Here is a 23,436-nt window from a genome sequence, read left to right as displayed (position 1 = left end):
ATTTTTTTTTCCTCGATTTTGGTAACACGGCGCGTACGATGTGGGTGTCTTATTGTTGGTAGTTTTTATTTCTTTTCGTTTTTTTAAACGTTTTCCTAAAAGTAACGTGGGGTTTCTGATAGTCTTTACTGTCGAAGAGACCTGGCTTTTCTTCATCTAAATTTAACAGTAATTGGTGGTGTCTAGTAATGATTTTACAGAGCTTCTGACAGTTCTCATAGGGGGATGGGATTGTGTTTAAACGTGTGAATGAGACAGGAGTTGGGCTAAAGTGAACTTATTAAAAAAATGGCCTATCTACAATCACTTTATGTACTTAGAAAATTTCACTTAGCTTAGGAATTTTAATCAATTGAAGTGAATCTGATCTTTTACACTCAAACCCCGATGGTTTGACACCAACTGTTGTCAAACGAACGGGGTTACTTTTTAGTTTGACACCCCTTTTACACGGAGTTCACACATACTACCAACCGTTTGTTTTGATAGTGTACGTGAGCGCCGTGTAAAAAAGTGACAGTTCGTCACTTTTTAGTTTGACTTTGACCAACCAACGGGGTACAAAAAAAGTGTCAAACGAAAAAGTGACCAACCACCGGGGGTTGAGTGTACAACGAAAAAGTAAGAAAATTTGCAATTTGACGAATGGTTTGGAAGATTTCAAAACCTACGTTAAGTTGACGTTTCCATATAAACATATAACAGCAAGTTTTCAAAGTTGATTGTAGATGACGACCGCAAGTTTAACTCTCAAGTTGAGTGAAATTCATCAAAATTTGAGTGAAAAGCATCCCCAAACTATATGAAATTATTAATTTTCAAATCACCATTCAAATCAATCATCAAATCAATCCAAAATCACTCAGTTTCCATCATACCCAATACTTTACCCTACTCAGGAAAAAAGTGGTGTGGTCAGACATCAGAGTTGGTTGGACTTCACACATATCGGGGTGAATTTCACTCATTTTTGATTGAAATTATGCATGAAACCAGCTCTAAGCAAACGATTCAACTAAACATTCATTCCCGAGTAAGATCGATTCTGATGAAACTGGGTGATTTCGGATGTGCGTGTAAAATAACTCCGACATTTGTTGTTGCGAATAAGCGTGTACAGCGGTGCGTTATTTTCACCCAGATTTTGCCCGAAGTCCGAATTCGGTTTTTGAGTAAATTTCACCCAAAGTTATGTGAATTTTGCACCTTTTTGAGTAAAACTAACTGAACCGAACAAAAACAATCATAGTGCACAAAACTCAGTCGCTTTGGATGAACGTGCAGCGTGCTAGTGGTTATTCAGGCGGAGAGAAACGTCACTCGAAACGGCTGTCAAATTTCAATTTTTTTTCTTTTTTCGCTTATCATCGATTTTTTGCTAAATTTTTGGGACTTGGTAGGTTAGAATGTTGTTGCTGCTTTTGCATTTGTTTATGTCTCTATCTTTACTTGTGTGGGCTTTTAAAAGATTGTTTAAGGTATTCGATTTGTTGTAAATACTTTCAAATATTGATGATTACTTTAAATATGTGTTTTGTGTATAGCGGATTTTCGTTTCTTAATATTTTTGGTTGTTGTTTAATATAAATTTTGATATAAATATATGCACTTTTTTTCCATTCTGATTCTCAATAAAGATTTTCCTCGCATGATTCGGTTTCAAAGTGTTCGGTATGAATGAGTTTCGAGAGTACAAAAGGGGGACAATAAATCAGTAAAAGCTAGTTTACTACTCTTCCAACGACTAGACGAATCGTTCGTGTGTCGATAAAACTCTGAATGGTTAAGTATGAGTTGATTATTTTTTTTTTGTTTTCCGGTATGTAGTTCTGTATGTATTGGCTACGATATGAAACAGTGATATAATGACAAGCCCAGGGAAAGATGTAACGGTACGACGAACGGTTTCGCGGTGATCAGCAGTATGAGTAACGCACATTAACGCTTCCATACACACATACAGGAATGTTATTGTTTTTTATTCTAACTTTCTAAAAATCTTACCAAGAGAGACTGCGAGACGACACGGCTCCGGCTTCCATCGATGTTTGCGTTCGAAGTTTGAATTTGCTTCTTGAGACGACGAGGTTTACGGTTCGATTACGATTTTCTTTCTTACTTTCAAGAGTGAGTTTTATTTTTTCAGTTGTATGCGTTGTCTTTAACATACACACACACACACACGAGTGCAGCATCCGACTACGACGAAAAACATTGGAAGCATGACTTCCAACTGAAAGCGTTACACAACCAGCTTAACACTTGACAGGAAAAAAATACAAACAAGTGTTACGTGTGGGGCGCAACGCTACGCTAACGGTTCGCTGACGATTCTATTTACACGAAGTTTCGATCTCAAACCAAACCTAATGGAATGATACCTAATTTGAGTTGTTTTTCATTTAAAACGAGCCTTAATTACAACAAATCCATCCTTTTACGTTTAGTTAGCGCTAAAAAACCCCTACAATATCTGTTCCAATGCGTGTTCATTATGCAATTGCCTAAATTTATTAGTTTATATTAATTTAACACGAGTTGGGTGACTTTTATACATGATTTCCTATCAACGAATAACGATTTTGAGTTATTTACAGGATGTCACTGTTTACGCATGACGATTCGTTCACTCGGTCGGTAACCGAGAGAACAATAGTGAATGTTTAAAAGTTCGCCTAATGATGTGAACAGAATTATTTTTGCACTCAATCTTTTTAGTTCAAACTGACCTAAAAAGTATACTTTTGATTTTTCGGTTTTTTTTAATAGAAATCAAACGGCGCCATTTTTAAATTGGGGACGAGGGTAAACAGTGAACGAAACTAACCTAAACAGAGTACATTTGTTTGTCAACAATCAACTTTCGGCTAGTTTAGCTATGCTTTCTGATGCGCCGCGAATGAGTAGTGTAGTTAAATGCAAATTGGAACGACTTGTGGAATAGTGGCTACCCTAGTTGTCTTACCTTGCTAGACCGAATGCGGGAAACAAAATCAACGTTTTGTGACCTGTTTCACGTGGAGTGTGATTTTTTTTAATGCTCTTCGTTACACAGTGAATTGACATGACTTTCTAATGCTGTCTTAATTTGGTTTTTTTTTCGCAAATATATCTTTTGGAAAAAATAGCGGCAACTTTTGCTCACGTAAAAAAAAGAATGCATCAAAACAAGAGAAACTGAATGAACTGAGCGAAATATACCCAAAATTGAGTGCGAATGAAAACTTCCATCCTGAGTAGGATTGGCTTTGAAAATGAGTGATTTTGAATCAGCGTGAATTACACCCACATTTAAGATCACTTATTTTTCATCGGAAACAAACCTACTCTGAAATAAGTTTTGACGTTGAGTTTTTTCACATTTCTCTCAGATGAAATTCACTCAGTTTTTCGTTAAATTTTGAGTGAATTCGCTCAATTCTGACATCAAAACTTGTGTCCGGGTAAATTTTCTTTTATCAAAACTGAGTGATTTCGGATAACAGTGAATCAGGAAGCTTTAAAGCTTTAACGATTTTTATGGGAAATGACAACTTTTAAAACGTCAGAGCAAAAATTGTTGCCGGCTTCGAAAAATAAAAACAAATCAAATAGTTTGCCACAATACACGTTCGTTGGCTTTTCAAGATTTCTCCAATTTATCTACAATTTGAAAAACATTATAGTAAACTCCACTAAACAAGTGGACCGATTCCAATCGTTAAGGCGTTTTCCATGTCTTGTCTAACTCTTTCCATTGTTCCACACCGTTTTGCGAAGTGTTCAATTGTGCTAGTTTTTAGCTCCGAAATAGATAGAATTTAACCTTAACGGGGACTGGCAACACTGTGATAGGGGAGTGAGTGAGGGCTAGTCTGACTTTGTTCCAATTTGTAACCTTTCTAAGATAACATAAATCTAATTTCGACGATGTTCAGTTCTGCTCTTAGTGGATTGTGATGTTTGTATACGTGACAATTGGGTGTGTTTAGTGTCTTTGCTGCTGTATAATGATCAAGATTGGCTGAACCTGTGTTTCACTTTGTCTTTTTTTCTGATTTAATTACCATTAAAGTGTAATGTATAAGTAAGTCTTGTTCTTTCGTCTTATTGTATCCGGTTGTTTTCTTGTTTTATGTTTTAACTTCACTCTCTAAATTTACCTCATAGAATCGTTTGTTTGTGTTTACTGTACCAACTTCTGTGTGCCTTCGTTTTTGTTTTCGGTTTTTGTGTGAGTTTGTTTCTGGATGAATCTGGAAAAAGTAATTTTCGCTCAAAGCTAATTTTTTTGTCTTTTGTGTGTTATTCGAATGACAAGTAAAGCGTATCAAATGCACGGTCAATAGTTTTGCCTAACAATCGTTCGTTTACTAATTCCCCTGTCACATTAAATGCGTATTAGTTAGTTTTTATTTATTACAATATTTTCACTGCGCAAAATTTGTATTCTTGTATGAATTTGTATATACTAGATTTCGTTTACGGAATGAGATCAAGAAACTAGCACAAGGATATGCGAGAGAGAATGTATGTGGGTGAGTGCACGTGAAAACACGCGCAAAATTTTCCTCTAACAGTGTAATTGTGTAATAGTAAGTAAAACAATACTGTCTCAAAAATTGTCGGCCTGAAAACAATAAGTATAAGGAGTTGCATATTTTGATTGTTTTCACTATGTTGCTTTCTTTTTGTAGGTTGTTGTATAGTTTTATTACAAAAGTTAAGCTGGGTAAGATTCGTGTTCTTGTTTCTCAGTATTTTGACTGCTTTTGCCGATCTTGATTGAGCTCTAATTTAAATTTCCATGTAGTTTGAACACAAGTTATTTCAAAACTAATATTAAAAGGTGTTTTCTTAATTTCACATAAATACCAAAGTCCGATAACCACAATTGATTTTTGCAAGCAGCACATAACCAAACTTTTCGACTACCCCAGGATGTCTTACGTAAACGATTCGGCAGGGGAAGTCGGGAAATTATTGTTCACAACGACGAAGCTTATTTTTCTGAGTACAATGACCTTTTGTAAGACCGCAAAGGATTTAAAATGGATTTTTAAATCAAAAAAAAAACTTCGCGGCTCTTCTCGACAGAAAAGGTCCTGCTTGACAGCTCATTCCAAGGGGACTATAGTGAATCATCAAAACAATCTTGTCATGTCAACTTATTTGTTTGCATTAAAATTAAAAACGTGATCAGAAATGGTTTCTATTCGTGTTTTTTAACGGTTAATATAACAATTGTCAAAGGGCTTTTTTTACCAAATCTGCCAGATTTTTTTAAAGAAAATTTCAGACAGCTGGCAATTCAGCAAACGCAAGCTGAACAAACAAATTGTGACATTTTCCTATCTTATTTTTTGTTGGGTAATTCCGTTTTTGACGAAATCTAAGTGATTTTAGATGTGCGTGCAAAGAGCTAATTTGACAGATGGGTGGTTTCAAGCATCAAGTTCAAGTATTTATTATTGACACAAATGTTGTTGTTGTCATTATGGTAATTTGGAGAATAAACGTGAGATGGTAACCATCACCGAGAATCAGCATTACACTTTTTTAGTTCACTTTTACACACTTGTATGGGATTTTTCAGTTCAAGTATGAATACACGAAAGTGCGTAATCATAGTTGAACTGAAAAATCCTACACAAGTGTGTAAAAGTGAACTGGACTGTGTGTAATGTTGATTCTCGGTGTAGACAACCTCCACAATGAGTGTGTAAATGTCAGGGACGAAAAACGTGCTTCGCGTAATATACAAACACAATAATCAATTGGTCGCCAAATTGTTTGTGCGCGAGTGATTTCGTTAGAACCGACTGTCGGAGTCCCAATGTAAGTCAGAGTGATTGGTTGGAAAGCTGACAATCGACAGCAATGGCGCTGAACGTCCAAATCGAGAGCATCGTACGAGGTAAGCAGTGAAAATACTGAGATGTCAGTAACCATAACCTCATTTTGGAATATCCGGTATTTCTGTAAAAGTTTGAACGCCTACTCTATAGAGATAAATAACAAAAGAAAACCTAATTGAATATGTGTTTTGGTTTGTATCAACTCGTTAGTTGCACTATTAATACTGTTTCTGTTCTGTAATTGGATTTGGTTCCCGCTTACTTCATGTCAAAAGAATCGTCTTCGTCGGAGGACTTGAGCCCACCATTGCGACCGTTAGCCCCGCCCAAGCTGCTGACACCGTTATCGCTGGGTGGATTGTAGCTGGGCAAGAAAGGATTCGTTGACGAATACTGCACTCGATACGTGGGCGGACCAGTACTATCAGAACCGCCGTTACTGGTCATCGTTCCGAACGGGCTGTTTCCACTGCCGGTGCTAAAGTAAGACGACGAAAGACCCGAAGTGGCCGACGTGGTCATCGAAGCCGAAGTCGAAGACGTGCCGCCGTAAGAGGACGAGGTCAGTCCAGCGGACGAGGAAAATCCGGAGGACTCGTAGTCGTACCCGCTGGCGCCTAGATCGGCACCAGCGCTGTCCGCACCGGATCCTCCGGATGCCGTCAGGCTGGATCCCATCCCGCTGGAACTGTCCCCGGCGCCGCCACCGCTGGTTAGTGCCCTGAACCGATCACTGATACCGTACGAGCTTGACGTTCCCGAAAGCAAACTCGAGGTTGCTCCACTGTACGAGTAAATCGAAGAATTTTTCGGAAGCGTTCCGTAGATACTCATACTACTGACCGCCGCGGCCGTGGTCACGGCTTGGCCGCTACCCCCCTCTCCCAGTAAGCTACTTCCTGGGCTTGTATAATTGAGAGAAGCACTCGTTGGTTCACCACTACTACTGCTGCTGCTACTAACGGAATAGCTCGTGTCCTGCTGCTGATATAGTGAACTACCGGTGCCACCTTGTCTGCCCAACGAGATCGGCAACGTGCCCGTGTTGCTGGTGATGGTCCGCGACAGTGAAGCTCCCAGCTTGCGAAGCAACGACGAAGTGCTACCATCGTCTCCCGATCCGGCCGAGTCCGCGCTCAGCTGGCCGGGCAGCTTGACCAGGTTGCTCGATGGGAACTGGTAGCTACCAAGCGTTTGACTCCGCAATGATGACATAAAACTGCTACTGCTGCTGCTGCCGCCGCCAGCGGCCGTCGTGGTCGCCGTACTGTCCGACCGATCAATCGGTTCCTGCCGCTTGAGCGAGGGCGAAGGTTGCGGGGACCGTTCCCGCAGTGACGAGTTGGACGAGTGGTGCGAAGACTCCGACGCGGACGAGGGCGATGGCGATACCACCAGGTTGTTCTTATCGTCCAAGCTGAACGTTGCCACGTCCAGTGAGGACACCGGTCCCGTTAGGGCCGTAAAAGACAGCTTCCGTTCCGTTGTTGTCGTGGTTGATGACGTCGACGTTGCTGCCGCCGACGATGAGGACAGGTAGTCCGAAGAGAAAAGAACACTTCTGGATGGAAGTTGTATATCGGATGATGAGGAAATGTTTGGTCCATTGTTGGTGCTGCTACTGCCGTTGCCATCCCGTTGCTTGCGTAGGCTGCCACCGTTTCCGGTCGCACCGTTGCCGGAGAGAAGAAGCGAGGTCGACGCCGAAACCGAGGCGGGATAGTGAAGTGGCGAGCCGGAAGTTACCGCTGGTGACGGATGATCGCCACCGTTGCCGTTTGTGCCGTACTTTTTGACGAGGCTGCTGCTGCTGCTCAGGATGCGGCTCGTGTCGGACTTGAGGGAATAGCTGCTGCTGGATTCTTTAAACTTAACCGAGGCGGGTGAAACTCCACGTTTGATGGTATCAGTACCTGTTGGGGATTGGAAAAGGCGAATGTCGTTTAATGCATTTTACACAGTTGACATCTAACTGTCAAAGCAATTCAATGTCAATCATCATAGAGGTAACAAAATGTCAAACGTAGCCGAAAAAGGGCGACGCAACTACTCACCGGATCCCGACCCGGACGCCGATGAGGTGGAACTAGAGCTTGGGGAGGGTGTGGCGTGATGTGGCGATTGGACGGGCTCCACCGAGACCGCTGAGCCCTCCGATGGATGGTGCTGTTTGGGTGGGACCGGGGGAAAAAAAGATCGATTAGTCAAACAGGTGCCATGTTGCTCGCTAGTTGTCAAACTAGAATTGCTAGAATTTTGCCTAAGAAATTGTGTTTTCAAAAGGAAGAAAAAGGACAGAGATAGAGTACAACGATTGTGCAAAACGAGAAAGATAGAGATGTTCCAAGTGCACGATCGTGTGTTTGTGGCTGTTTTGCAACAGATGATGAATAGAACATAACCTGGCAAAGGAAAGGTTTGTGTCTTGGGAAAGGAGTTATTGTTTGGTATGTTTGTCTGCGTTAGTGTAAGTGTTTGTTTGAGTGTTTGTCTGACTGAGTTCGGTTGGCATTATTACCTGTTGGCCCACTTGTTGCGAGGCTCGATGGGATTGAGCTAACTGAGCCACTACTGATTGATACTGTAGACTGCTGGGAGTGGCTGAGAGCGGACGCGGACCGAGTTGTAAGGAGGTTGTTGATGGACTGCTGGTTACCGAACGGGAGATAGGCCCCGCCCCCGATGACGCCGTCCCCACTAACAGGGAGGATGATGCCGGACGGTCCAGCGGATGTAGATGTTGCTGCTGCTGCTGCTGTTGCAGATGCTGGTGCAGGTTGCTGGCCGACGGGAGGGATGGGAGAGGCGCTTGCGCTGCCAAAGCCCCCGCCCCCGGCTTGGCCGCTTGCAACGCACTGGCTTTGTTTCCACGCGGCTCTACTGGCTCGCCGCGACGACCTGTCTACATAGGACTCTGAATTAACCACGAGATATTGCGAACGCTTTATGAGAGTGAATGATTTGGTTTCTTTCATCTTTTTTTTTTTTCTTTGAGGTTGATACGTTTTGGTTACGAACGGGCACACCGACATTCGAGAGGGAAATGTGGCAGAGCAACAGGAGATAGAAGGAAGGTTCACATAGAAGTTTACGGTACATCCACTATAGATTCCAGAGGAGCAAATCAGTAGAGATTACCAAGGACTTAGGCATTTAGAAAAATAGCAAAACAAATTACGAATACTTTATACTTGATATTGTTACATTTAAATTTGAGCGTTTCCAACATTCCTTCCCACCTCCTTTAAGATCTGCATTCTAGCATGGCGGGCGCCGTTGATGGCCAAAATAACGGCCCTGTAATGCAACGACGGTGAATCCGTAGGGGATATGTCATGCTTAAATTTAATTTACGATTTTTTTTTAACAAACAAAAATATGTTAACCGAAGAGGGGCAAACGGAGTAACCTTGGTTGTATTAGAAAACTTTATACGTTTCATTGTTATTTATTTTAATTGACTGATTTCAGAAAATGAAACTTAAATAAATATCGTTACGTTAAACGTAACGTTATTTAAATTTTTATACAATTAACCTAATTTGCAAATAAAAAGGTCATATATGTATGTTGAAATTAATTGAATTTATGAGCAATGGGATTTTAAGCGAAAAATCCTAACATTAAAATAAGCATCTTTGTGCTAGAATAAAACCATGAAAAACCAAGACTAATATTTAATTTTGTGAAATACTTTTCACAAAATCCATAAATTCTATTGAAATATAGACGAATTCCATAACAACCTAATGAATTTTACTGTTATTTGTATTCTATAATTATGCATGTTTCTAAAGTTTCATCTGAAATATTCTTTTGTGAACGTTCATAATGTTTTCGACTTTTTATAAAATTAGTAACACTTACCGAGGGTAATTCAGTCCGCGATTTAGTTTTTTTTTTTAAATAAAATCAAGGATTGTTCAAAGAAAAATATTTCTTGTGTTAGAATTTTTCGAATTGTTCTTTAAGTTTTCATATCGAAAAATAATTTAAAAACTTTTGAACAAGTTGGGGAAAAAATCACAAAGGAATCAAAACATTCTAAATTTCTATAATAAAAATCAATCGAACATATTGTTTTAACTTTGATGGGAATAAATCGGCATTGGCAAACACCATTCAATTGAACCAACACTTTATCATCAACGTTGCGATAATCCTCTACACACGTTGTAGATTGATCAATTCGAAACATGTAACATTCATCATTAGAAATTTAATTTTTATGAATGTATAATTTTTAAAGTACTCAAATGTACATTTTAGATATGACTTGTGCTGATATATTTCGGAAGTATGCCTGGGTAAATATAAACGAAAACGTTTCAATTGAAATGTAAATGTGCCTCTAGTTATTTTTCTAAATAATTTATTAAAGTCTTTGAAGACGTAGACAAATGACTATAAAACATTACGACGCCGACAACACAGTTGGAAATATAACAGCCGTCGTCGAATAAGAAATAACAAAGAACTTAAAATATCTACAACAACAAAACTATTTTTCATGAAGGTGTACGGCAACAACACTAAAACGCATTTTGTTGGATTCGTTGTCGTCCATTTTCACGCTATTTATCGTAAGGGAAACACCATAACATAAACGTCAAGAAAACAACCAAAAAAGTGATAGAGGAGAAGAGAAAAGAGGGGAGGTTTAGCAGCAGGAATCGCCCACTCCTTTCTATTGTTTTCATCTAGCGACACTTGGTAAGGTTTTGACAGCTCCTAGCATTACACACACACACACATACGACGCTCTTGTACTAACACGCAATGAACATATCATGTACTGGCCAGCTAGTGTTTGGTTATTTGTTTACATACGCACACAACAGTGGGACGCCAACCGGTTCTATTGTTTTCAAATTGAGAGTGTAAATACTCGGAAAGTGTGTGTTTGTTTTTAGTGTGTGTTTGTCATTTTAGGAAGGATTGTGTGACTTTTCATAACTATTTACACTGAAAGAGGAAAGTAAACAAGCCGATCGTTGACTTTATGTAGTGTGGATCATCAATTTCTAGGTGTTGTTGCCAATTGAAATTTGAACTACTGAAAATATTTTTGGTTGAACCTAAGTTTAAAAGAACTCAGCGGGATGTACATGAAGGTAGGTGGAACTAAAAATTGTTGTAACACGCAGTGACAGCTGAATGTGTGTGGCTGCGTCTCTGAGTGAAGGGATGAGTGTGTGATGAGTGACATGAGCGGGGCAGATGCAGGTTGCTGCGTTTCAAAAACAAATCAAGAGCGGGCGAAGTGAGTGAGGTTAGGAGTGACGATTCCTGCTAAAGAAAATGAAATTATTCTGGTAATCAAAACATTTCTAATGAATGAAGGAAGGAAACGAAATCCTAAGGCTGCATCCATTAAATACTGAGGACACTCAAAGTAAAGAAAACAAAGGGAAGGAAGACTTCGTGCAACAAATGGCTGCGTTCACTAGAGTAAGAGAGCAATTATTGATATTCGATGGAATGAGAACATAAAAATGAAAGTTTACAACGTCTAAAATTGCACGTGGAGACTTGCTAGCAGGAGATCAGAGATTACGTTACCTGAAGTTCCCCCGTGGCCGCTGCCCGTGGAGTGCTGGGGCTGTGGCCAGATCTGTAGCAAATACTTGAGCACCGCAATCGGTTGTGCGTGATCGATTTCTTCGTTCGGGCCGGCACTGGACGAGTGCAGCATCAGTGGCGGACCCATCACGGTGGCCAGGGCCTGGGCGGACATTTTGTTCCGTTCCGCGGCGGAAACTACCAGCGACAGGTGATCCAGCAGGAAGACCAGAGTCGCCTACAAAAAATTGAAGGTTACGGTCAACCGTTGAGGGTGAAGATAGAGGTAACTTTAACAACTTACCCTGTTCGCCCGTGGCAGGCAGTCTAGAATACTGAGCATTAACTTGGCATTTCCTTCCGGATCGTCTGGTAGACAAACGCCTGTATGGAGAGAAAGCGGTCAGATTAGGCTGGAGGTTCCTACCCTACGTGACAGCACTACCTAGGGCATCCACCGTCATTTGGAACAGACACTTGGTAAACAGTGGTTCCGGCAGTTCGCGCAGATAATCCTTCAAGACGCCCGTTATCACGTTGATATCCGGAACGTGCTCCGGGGTCAGCTCCACTGCTCGACTGTTCCGCTCGAAAGCTTCCCTGTTATCACCGAGAAACGAGCGTTATCATCAACTGTATTCCTGGCTTACCTTCCGTGGTGCAACCTACCTGAGCAGACGCTTTTTGGTGGCCGATCCACACAGCCGATATAAACCGATGATGTCCAGACCTCGCCGTTCGACCTCTTCGACGCAGCGCCGTAAAATTATAGGAACTGGAGCGCTACCCGGAGCGCCCTTAGATTCGCGCGTCACCACAGTCTCCAGGTCGGCTCCGAACAATGCCGGAACGTTGCCTCGCAGACTGGGCAGACCTCGCCGCCGATACAGCTGGAAGGGGTCCGTGTGTCTTATCCGCAGGTAGATCGTTCCGCGAGGTTCGACCTGGAATAAATGATGTGAGTTACAGTTTTAAAATGTTGTATGACTTCCTCTCGAAACCTACCTTTAGTGCCAACTGATGGATCGGTGATTGTCTGAGCAAGGTGGTGAGCGAGAGGGCTCCCCGGTAGCACAGCTTGTGCCGATGCTGCGGGTCCCACGAGTAAACCAGCACGTCCAGCTGCTTGTTGCAAACCAGATCCAGCTCGAACGACTCGTCCCAGTCGAACTGCAGGTCTCCCGAGCGAACCACGGTACGCGCCTTGTGAATCCGGTCGCACTCCAGCACGCAGTACAGGTCACGGATCATGGGCTGTTGGGCTTGGGTCGTTTCCGACATGGTTCGCAGACCACGTCCGGCGAGCAGATGGATCCACAGCATTCCGGACATGCCGATGGCGTCGACCACTGCAGAGAGGGAAGCGAGTTGAAAGGACATCAAACTTAAAGTTGGTCAATCTTACCTGGTTTATCCAGCTTGTACTTGGTGTACTCGGCCGGGTTGATGTCAATTTGGCGATGGGCCCGTGGAAGTGTTGTGCTTGGAGTCGGCGCCGGGCTTTGGTGGCCGGTTAGGGCCGCTACAGCCGAACCGGGAACACCGCCAGGGGCACCACCTTGGGTCAGTTCGAGCAGTTGACGCATTCGGCGCACGCTCGGTGACCGAATCGACGAGGGACCAATGTGCTGCGAAGACATAGATCGTACCGGTAGGGAGGACATCCGAGGTCCACCGGTTGTCAGGCTGTTCCGGTCTAGAGTACCTCCGGTAAAGCCGGTTCGGCTGCTGTAGATGTTTTCGGTATTTTTGAGAACGTCATGGATGTTCTCGGCCGAGCAGGAGAACCGATGTGCTCGCTGCTGGTTGAGAATATCCCGTGATGCTCGCATCTGTTCGCAAATCGCGGAACTGCTGGGAGCTCGTCGTAACCAAGCTCGGTATTCATCCGACGTGAAGATTGACGGGCTGGCGGTGATGCGTTGGCGCAGATCACGTGGATCTCGCGGATCTCTCCGGATGGGCAGTGAGTATTCGGGGGCCGAAAGGTTTCCGTCGTTTTCGTCCTGGATTCGCTCACCGATGCGACTTCGGAGACCCATTCGGGAACTGGGACGATCACGTGGTAACGAGTTGAACTTGGCGTATTCTGGTCCTCCACCGAGGGCCTGTGTGCTTCCGCGTCCTATCGTGTTCGTGTTCATGGCCGGGTGGTTGTAGTAGTAATAGCTAGGCCGTGGTCCGATCGTAGCTTCCGTATCGCTTGAGTAGTCCAGTGCTGGACGGGATCGTCGCTGGAGGGAGCCAGTTCCGGCACCTAGTGGCGATGGTCCGTATTTCGGTGTGCGTTGTTGCGGTGGAGGTTCGTAGCGTCCGTACCGACCAAGGGTACCGCCGGCGATGGGAGCTGCCTGGACAAGATCCGTCTTCAGGCTGGACCGGAGCAGCGCATGACGTCCCAGGGACGCATAGTCGGCATACTCGACCCGTGGCAGATGCTGGTCGGAACCACTACGCGGAAACCGTTGGTGGGATTGCGACATGCTGACTCCGGTTCCTGCCGACATCCGACGGTTGGCACCCGGATAGAACGAATGCACCTTTTCGGCCAGACTCTCCAGGGTTCCGGCATTCTGGTAGTACGAGTGTGACGTCTGAAAACCGTGCGTTCCCTTTGGTTGTTCAGTAATCACCGATGGCGGTGGTGGTGGCTTGTAACCCCAGCTAGGTGTCTCCGCCGGCTGAACTCCCGGTCCTCTGCCGTAGTACATGTCCAGCTGCTCGCTCTGGGGGCTGTAATTGTTTAGGCCTAGTCCTAACCGGGAGCGTGATTCCGTCATCTCGCGACCATCTCCAGTCCGTCGTTCGCGGGACGATCGTGACGATCGTGGTGCCCGGTCCGAATCGTCCAGATCGTCATCCCGTAGGTCGCGCTTGATGACCACCACTGGCGGTGGTTTCTGTTCCGGCCTCGACATCTGTGGTGGACCCGGCGAGTTTGCCCCGCGGGAACCCCGCCGTTGCCGGATGGCCAGCACAAGGCGTCGAGGTATAGACATGATGATGACCACATCGTCCAGCGACATTCGCGTCACGTCCACCAGGTTAACGGCCAGAATCTCATCTCCTACCTTTACGTTTAGAGGGGTGGGTGGAAAGAGCATAATAAGATTTTGATAATCACAAGGCAATAAGTAGTACAAGGAAACGATGGCATTTTCTCATTTCGGATATCAGGCCGCAACCTTTTAAATTGCAATATAGCTAATGAAAGTGCTCTGAAGGTACCTGAAGATTTTTTTTTCTCAGCCTAGCCTCTGAAAATAGGTCACAAATATCCAAAAAGACAACATAGCAATGCAGTAATTCAAGAGAACCATGAACAAACCTTAAAAGACACAACGAAAACTACGGAAAAGACCATCGAAGGATGCTGCAAACACCCGAGTCAATGCCATCCAAGGAAGCACAGGGAACCAACCAAGGCTTACTAGGTGATGGTGCGAGTTTTTTTTTGACAGGAAGAGAATGCGCAGGAAGGGATAAGAATATGGTGTTTGCGTGTGACAGGAATACATTTGAAATTGATAACAATGTTGCAGGAGAATGGAAGCTGGCGAAGAAGCGTTTTCAGTTTTCTTTCTTGTTCCTGAGCGAAACCGGATGATATCGCAACCACGTTTGGTTTGGTTGTGCAAGAAAGGAATCGAAATGCTGTGGGTGAGGGAGAAAAAAGTGTCAGTTTAGAGATAAACTTTGGCGAAATTTTTCGCCTTCCTAGCCGTCCACGATATTGGATTTGGGTTGGAGTTGGAATCGTTTCGTTGGATTTTATTTTGTAAGAAGGGAACATTTACCTCGCTATAAAAACGTGATTGTTCAGAGAAGCCAAGAAACTTTGAAATGCATTCACTGAAAATTCACTAATTCAACAATGCATTACGAGCAGTAATCAGGGGCATATTTCAGAGAATATGAAATCCTTATTCAACAAGCGCGTCAATTCGTCTCATCTTGGAGGTACTCCAATGCCGACATCATTATCTTCTCTAATTAAATTTTCCCAAGAATCTGCTGTCCGGCTCTACGAGGATCCGTCTTTACAGATTTTCCTCATCAAACAGCAATCAGGCACTCCGTTGCTGCTGTTTTGTGTCAAGGCCTACCACAATGAGACAACCAATATGCCGGGAGTCCGAGAGAAGAAAAGAAAGCAGCCTGCTGTGCTATTGCAAGAACATTTGATTTCGCACCGGAAGTGTGCGGAATAACAAATACCACCGAAAGCGGATGCTTCAAGGTTGGTTATCTGGTTTTCGTCGTGCAAGTTTGGGTAAGGGTGGAGACTTCCTGTACATATGAATAATACAGTTGAGCCTTTTCCGTTTAGGCACTCTAGCAATCGTAGCAGGGGGATGAGGTTTTGGTAGTTTCTCATCTCTCGGATTGTGGGCTGCGAATACGATGTCTGTCCAACAAGGGACAGAGAGCAAAACACGCATGCTGGAAAGGAGGGAAAAGCAGAGTTGGAATTTATGGTATTCGTTCTGTGTTAACTTGAACTGCCAGCAATATGTTGACGTGGTTGAGAGTTTTCAGAGTGAAGTTTAACCCAAATGTGTGAGCCTGTTGAAGCTATAAACTTTAAGAGCGAGTCCACGAGCAAAGCATACCCATCTTGCATCGACCTCACCAATCTGCCTGAAATTTTCAGGGGTTGTTTGTACATATAAAACTAGCATCTGGCCAAAATATGAGCACTCTAGGTCAACGGGAAGTGGGGCAAATCGGAACACAAAGTTTGAAGGTTCAAAACCGTCAAAAATCTTAGGCAAAATTCAATTTATTTTCAAAATTCAAAATGCATCTGAAAAAAATGTTAAATATATTGAATACGTCGCCACTGGCTCAATATCAACAAATGATTCTGGAAAATATATAAAAAAAATGTGTACATTATCAATTTTACCTTGCGCATTGTAAACACAGATTACTGCGCAAGGTAAGAAAACAATCAAAGACCAGCTGTCAAAATCAACGTTTGCAACCATAGAACGTGATCTGTTCGACAAAGTCTAATGCAGTTTAACCTACAGTTTAACTGTATTTCCCATTTCTGGGGTTGACCCAAAAACAACAATGAAATATAGTCCAAATTGACCCGCAGGCCGAGGCACAAACAAACGTATGGTTCGCTTGCAACAGTGTTGGCAACCATCCATGTAATTGACACAGATAACGTCAGATCTAGGGGCAAACCGAAGGGCAGTCCTTTTCTGAGACCGTAGCAGCCCGTGTCCCGGTGATTAATCTTCCTGGACAACAATTCACGCGCTTTATCAAGCCTCTTTTCTGTAATTGTTGAGTTTCGTAATACAATTTTGTTCTCCGGATGCCCAATAACAGCACTTGTAAACCTTTTTCCTTTTGTTCAACCTAGAGAAAAAGCCGCAGCGTGACACGAGCAAGAAGTGACAGCATCAGCAAGGCCGTCACCGTGGCGACGGCAATGAGTTCATTTTTGTGACAAATCAAGCTCGTAGATGACGCCATTTTTTTTGTATTCCTGCAAGTCACGCCGGTTGGGCTGCAGGAAATCAATTGTCTTTCGAATTCCGCACGTTTCTTTTCGTGGTGTCCAATTTGTCCACGGCTAATTGGGATCACTTCCGGTGGAGCGATTTCCGAATGATTGATGGGGTGTCAACAATCTTTTGTGGAACTGGCGGCACCGTAAGAGTTTTCACAAACAGAGTAGGCACATGGTGAGAGTCGTGTAAAAAGTGAAAGTTGGACTTTGACAAATCAACGGGACACAAACTAAAAAGTGTCAAACTACTGGGGTTTAACGTGAAGACTTCCATCATTGTCATGATTTTTCGTTCAAAGATATAAATTTTGCGTCGCTTTCAATATTTTGACAAAATTCCTTCAACAAGTTGTTTAGAATAGTGCTCTACACACGCTGATTCCTTTTGGTAACGATTATCCCATTCCTTGTAAAGTTATGGAAATCGTCATTGATCAATGATTGCAAGCTTGGGCGCAATGATTGTCCACAAAATTATATAAATTTTGAAACACATTTGATTTAGAGCAAAAATTCCTTCAGTGGCTTCAAGAAGGCAACAACCGGCACTTGTTGATTCATTTTGGTGCAGATATTCGTTGAATTGAAATTCATACAGAATATTTTATAGTGATGATCAATTTTCTTCGAAAATGATCAACGGCTTCACCTTAAGTGTAGAGCACTTTTTCATAACACAACGTTTTTTCAACCTATTTGACGCACAACGTAAATTAGGTTTTCTACAGATGTTTGCCGCAATTAACGGTTCGTTAAAGCAGAGTTGTCACAACGACTTTCTCAATAGCATTCTTTTGCCTCGGCAACAGTAGGCATTTCCGTCAGAAGCACAAAAGAGCGCTTCCTGTTCCCATCGAAAGCTTCACACATTTTCGCCCTCGACGTCATTCTTGTTCTTTTTTTTCTGTGGGGAAACTTTTAATTGAATTATTTCCCTCCCCCCTTCAAGGACGACCCCGGCCAATCTGTCCCACTTTTGGTGTGCTTTTGTCTGCCGTGGCCACAGGCAGGGCCATACCAGCTTCCGTAGAGTCTGTTCGTTTCAAGGAATCTGGTGGAGAAATCTTCAAAGCAGTAGCCACAGACAAACAGACAGATAACTAACGCAATCTTTTGACTCGAACTTGTTGCTGTACAAATATGAACTTGACATTACACAGAAAAAAATCAACTATCGTAATCGTGAATTAAGTTCACGAATGTGAGAACCACGAAGGAATTTATTCATGAGTATGTTGCATTTGCACTATAAACGTGAATATATTCCTTCGTGGTTCTCGCATTCGTGAATTTGATTCACGATTTTGAGAATTGATTTTTTTTTCCGTGTACCGTTAATGTATGCGATGAGATTAAAACGAGTCTCGCATCTGTTTGTCTTAGATGGTTAGAGATGTAAATAATATTTTGCTAACTCTTTGTTAGTTTGATTATAAAAGCACATCTATAAACAGATGATTTGTGTGCCAGAGATGGCAACACTGAAACTGAACAAATGTCAAAAGCATCATAACGTCTTTTCATCTGTGAGAGGAAACTTCAAGAACTAAGATGCCGTCACGCCCACAAGTGAGAGTCTTCGTCACACTTTTAAAGTGCAATAACCAACTCTTCTCATCGTAGGACCCCTCGTCCTCGATCACAGTTGGCGAAAAAAAAAACTTGTTTAAAGCTCCGAGCGAGAGTGCGCGCAAGTTTCACCATTGTTGAAGAAGCAGCAAAAAAGAAGGTAATAACAATTATCAAAGAGCAATAAAATGTGTCTTGAGCGTTGCTCGCTCTTCGTTGCCCATTGTTCTGCCACCTCCCGGCAGCTGAAAACTTTGTTCCATCGCTAATTTTGACCGGGCATCATCGTAGACGTCATAACAGTTAGCGGCCATACTGGCCTTTAGCTTGGCAAAAGCCAAGTTTCAACACCCGTTAAAGGGCAAAACTTTTTCGTCATAAAATATAAGCCCGAATCTTCACAGTACGTAGCGGAAAATGTTCATTTTTTTGAGTGAAATTTTGAAACAGACTACCGGCGGGAAACTTGAATGCCAAAATTAACGGTAACTTCAGTCATAAATTTAAACAAACGCCTTAAGGAGGTATCTGACTGTGACAGACAGACAAACTGAAAATTTTGCTTGTTTTCAAGTTTGGGAGTTTGGCAAACTATCAAACACGAAAATGCGAGGTTGTTTGTTTGTTTGTCTTAGTCTAATATTTCCTTTAGGTGCACACAAATTTTCATTCAATCAAATGTAAGTTAACAATGTCTGTGCCTGTTGCTCGTTCCCTCGAATTCCAGCTGAACGTTCTGAACTTTTCGGTATTTTTCAAAGAATCATTTCTACTTGTTGCTGAGATGGAAATATCTAAAAATTCGTTTGTGCAGCACATTTTACAGCATCAAAAGACTTGGTATCTTTTTATATTCTATTGAAATAAGTGATCCGTTGAAATCTGTTCCAATTAAAATGAAGTAATTTCTTATCAACTGAGTTTTATGTTTACAAAATTACAAAACTTTAAGTGTACTTTTAACCAAAGCTTTGATTTAGAATTACTATTCTTAAAAAAATACTTGTAAACCCAATTTTCCAATTGAGTAAACCTTTCCAGCGCAACAAGTCGGAAAAGCTGCAACACAAAGGTTGTGTCCCTTCGATTCAGAGCATCTCGTCAAAGTCAAATTGCACATCACCGATTCACCAAGGGGCACCCCAATGGAGTTTATTCTCGTCAGAACTTCGGGGGACAGAAAAAAAATCAATTTCACGCCTCCAAGGGCCGTGCGCTGAACGGTCAATTAAAATTTTAATGAGAAAATGACAACTCTGTCAAGAGAGTGGCGGACCCTGGGCACTTACCCTCAAGCAGCCACTGTTGTAGACGGCCGACTCGAGCGCTATCCGGGAGATGAACACCCCGTCGGACCGGTCCGCCCCGTTGCCCTCGCGGATGTACAGCCCCAGGGTTTGGCCGGGCCGCTTCACGATCTCCACCAGCTGATGGTCGAGGAAGAAGAAGAAGAAAAATTGAAGACGATTAAATTTTGAGTAGGCCATGCTACTGACAGCAGCAATCAAAGATGGCGCCCTGGCTTACCTGTACCGTGTGGCGTGCGTCGGCCTTGTTGAGAAACTTTTGGCCTGCTTCGACGGCCTGCCGGCTGCCCATGCAGCGAGGCTCCAGGATGCGAACTATCATTTCACCGCGACGTTCCACCGCCTGGAAGGAAAACACCAAGGGAAGAAATATTATTAAAGTAGTCCCTCGTTGTGGGTCGAAAAAAAAGGACAGCGAAACTCAATTAGGGCGCTGTTGTAGCTGGTCTGATGGAAAACGGGCTGGACCTTATTCTGGCTGGGGAAGGAAACTTTGCAACTGGACTCGGAGCTGGAGTTTTTGCGGCTGGGGAAAGTTTATGACTTTTGAGCAAAGTTGTAGTGGTTGAAAGTTCCAAGTGGTCTGGGTTAAGTTTTTTTTGTTTTTGGTGTGGTTGCAAAATAAAATTCTCTCCTCACAAGAAACTTATAAGTCGTGAAGTATTATGCGTCTCCATGGTTTTCATCTACAAGATTTTTTCTCATGGTGACGCATGGTTGTTTTGAAAGTAAATTCAGTTTTGCATTTGCGCAGGTTCAACTCGGGGGGAAGCTTAAGGTCGAGATCTCCAGAAACACTTGAATGTTTCAAAAATATTTAGTCTAGGCCGAATGGTTTTTCTCCAAAGTTTGTCTACTCCCATATATTTCATGCCATTTTTGGGTTGTATGCAACAGCGACGAACCACCTTAATTCTCCATACAAACTTTTGTCAATATTGAAAAATTATAAATTAATTACATTTGGTTTTACTGAAAATTCACTGATTTTTCGTTTACAAACATTTCAATCAGTCTCAATTTCGAATTATTAATATTGCCAAATCGATGCCTCTTGTACTAAGCTTGCTAGTTTTCCTTTTCTAGCATAAGAGGCATCGAAATGTCAATGCACATTTTTTTAATTTTCTTACCACGAAAGCCCTGTCGACCTTTTCTCTGTCAACAGCTGTTTTCAAGCCATTACCTCTCAGTGAAAACCATGGAAAACAACTTGGCACCGTGAATCAAACAAACAGAGTCGAAAAGGTCAGGTCAGCCCCCTGCAAGTTGCAAAAAAAAATCACGTGTACAAATGAAACCAAAAACTGCAGAATGGTTACAGTCATCCCACATATTCGGAACACCCACAAATTCGGAACACTTTTATGATAATTTGTCAATAGCATGCCAATAGTAGCTTTTTTGTCGACCCTACTATTTTTAGAACCTTCATTTGGACATTATCTTGCTATTTCACTAGTAAAAGTAGTACTTTTTGAACAAAAAACTTCATTCCAAGATTTTTTTGTCCAGAGCAGCAAAACACTGCCTCCAAATGGCCTGTTTCATAATTGTGGGATGTTATTGTGCCTCCCACAATTGTGGAACACCTGAATTCAACTGATATTTTCACAAAAAAAGTTATCAAACCACGTATAAAACATCACTAAGCTTGAGTTTCATTGGTTTCAGTGTGAGAAGTCATTATTTGGTAATAAATATGTACTCCTGGAGAGATCCAAAGTTTGTTTACATTCGTAAGAAAAATGTGTTCCGAATTTGTGGATTTCAAGGGTCAAAGTAATTATTCAAAAACTTCATATAAAAGTTAAAATTTGCAGATGTTCGATACAGCATTCGAAAGATCGCAAGAAAAGCTTTCAAATGAAGGTAAAAGCGAATCATTAACTTCAATTATCGATTTGCTATGATTTTTTGAACATTGGCTGATCTGGAAACCGTTCCGAATATGTGGGATGACTGTACACGCCAAATGAAATATGAATAAATACATATTTTTCATCGCAAATTCTGGGAAAATCCCCACAGTTGCAATGTGACCATCTGACGCCAGGGGTTGACTGCACCGAAGCGAAATTCGTCCATACGTAACAGAGCAGTTTGGAGCGCCAAACAGAGAAGTAAATCGTCTGGAAAACTCTGACTACACGGCATACCTCCCCTTAAAAAAGGGGTTGATTTGCCTAGAGCGTAGCGTAGCTCCCAAATTTATGCAACCGTCAGTTTGGTTAGATTTTGCATGCAGATTTGATTGCTTGTGAACGGGGGAGGCCATGGAGTTCAATGTTGCATTGGACGGTCGAGGTCGGTCGACCGCGAACAATTTGCTAGATTTGTGAGTTCAACAAGTAGGTCACGCTAGCGATGCATCATGGTTCAACTGGTGCTGCTGGTTTGAGTCTCCGGTAGACGTTGCTCAAGTTCCATTAGTCTTTTTCTCGGCGCGATGAAAAGAGCCTTTTAGATGCAATCATAGCGTCGCCTGGGAGGTAGGCAAACAGCTTGGCCGTCTACCCCGGTACCATGAAGGCGTTTTGCTTTAATCACTGTGAAAATTTAATTAATTCCATCCGGCTCAAAGCGAACCTTTGTTGAAATCTGTTTTCTTCTCGATGTTGCACAATCTCTGGAATCGTTGCTAGGGGATTTTAGTTTCGTCTTCTGTGGAAAGATCGATCCTTCCGCGAAGATAGAAGTCGAATAGCGTTGTGCCTAGGGTAGGATAGAAATGAACATAAAATCGGATGTTTGCATCACACAAAGTAAGAGTTCCTTCGTGGAAGTGCCCATTTCTTTTTCGAAGGTACTTCTTGCATGATTTACTCTTTAGCAAACAAAAGTTTAAAAATGCCACTGCCCATCTTTTAACAAATCTTCCAACTGGCAACCCTGCCCTTTCCCCATCACTCACCTCCAGTGCTGCCGCCGTGCTCGGATCGTGGTCGTTTTCCACCGCCTCGATCTGGCGGAAGATCTCCGAGCTGATGCCGGACACCTTCCGGAAGTCACCCTGTAGTAATACTGGATCCTTGTTGGCCCCGCCTCCCATCCCACTACCGCCGCCGCCACGTTGGCCACCCTGTTGCATGTGGCCACCCTGCTGGTGGTGCTGCTGCTGCTGTTGCATGCCCTGGTGCGAGGGCATCGGCCCGGGCGGCGCACGGCCCGGGCTTGCAGTGAGGTCAGGCACTGATCTTCCATTTTCCTGGCAAGTTGAGAGAATAAAAAAACAGTGTAAATTTTTTGTTGTTGATTATATCGATACTAATAATACACTCCCCAAAGACTGATTGGGCGTATCCAAGAATGTAACTTTCCAACTGTGCTCTAACAGTTTGAAAAGTTACATTCTTAGATAGTTTCAACAATCAATTATTATAAGAATTTTGTATTAATCACTGTTGTGAAGACCCATAATGCTTTGCTGTTCTATGCTATGCTATGCTAACACGTTGGTCCCACTTAGGTTCATCTTTGCAGTTGAGATGTCAAATTTATCGAGAAATTAATAGCGAGAATGTGTGCGTGCAACATGGAGTTAACCTATTTGAAAAGCCTTGGTAAGCTTCACAGCAACTGCAGAGAAAGTTTAACTCCATGTTGCGATTTGACAGCTCGATACGTTAAT

General features: G+C 42.8%; 1 protein-coding gene across 4 annotated transcripts in view; it reads right to left on the bottom strand.

Moving 5' to 3' along the window:
• Positions 1–5,345: 5,345 nt before the first annotated feature.
• The window catches only part of LOC6039070 (rho GTPase-activating protein 100F), an 89,116-nt gene continuing 71,025 nt past the window's right edge, over positions 5,346–23,436 (bottom strand). For 2 of the 4 annotated variants that reach the window (XM_038266902.1, XM_038266905.1), the window contains 12 exons: positions 22,720–23,013; positions 20,026–20,148; positions 19,788–19,925; positions 12,805–14,470; positions 12,405–12,748; positions 12,069–12,343; positions 11,845–11,999; positions 11,704–11,783; positions 11,400–11,637; positions 8,356–8,735; positions 7,892–8,003; positions 5,346–7,750 (listed from right to left, as the gene is read on the bottom strand). In XM_038266902.1, the coding sequence (XP_038122830.1) occupies positions 6,096–7,750; positions 7,892–8,003; positions 8,356–8,735; positions 11,400–11,637; positions 11,704–11,783; positions 11,845–11,999; positions 12,069–12,343; positions 12,405–12,748; positions 12,805–14,470; positions 19,788–19,925; positions 20,026–20,148; positions 22,720–23,013 (5,460 nt within the window). In that variant the 3' untranslated portion in view covers positions 5,346–6,095. Of the gene's footprint in view, positions 7,751–7,891; positions 8,004–8,355; positions 8,752–11,399; positions 11,638–11,703; positions 11,784–11,841; positions 12,000–12,068; positions 12,344–12,404; positions 12,749–12,804; positions 14,471–19,787; positions 19,926–20,025; positions 20,149–22,719; positions 23,014–23,436 lie in introns of all 4 variants that reach the window. The other 2 variants (XM_038266897.1, XM_038266911.1) reach the window with 2 other exon arrangements.

Source organism: Culex quinquefasciatus, chromosome 1, assembly GCF_015732765.1.
Source record: "Culex quinquefasciatus strain JHB chromosome 1, VPISU_Cqui_1.0_pri_paternal, whole genome shotgun sequence".
Taxonomy (NCBI): domain Eukaryota; kingdom Metazoa; phylum Arthropoda; class Insecta; order Diptera; family Culicidae; genus Culex; species Culex quinquefasciatus.
Note: the sequence above shows the minus strand (reverse complement) of the source record. Positions and strands in the feature narration are given on the sequence as shown.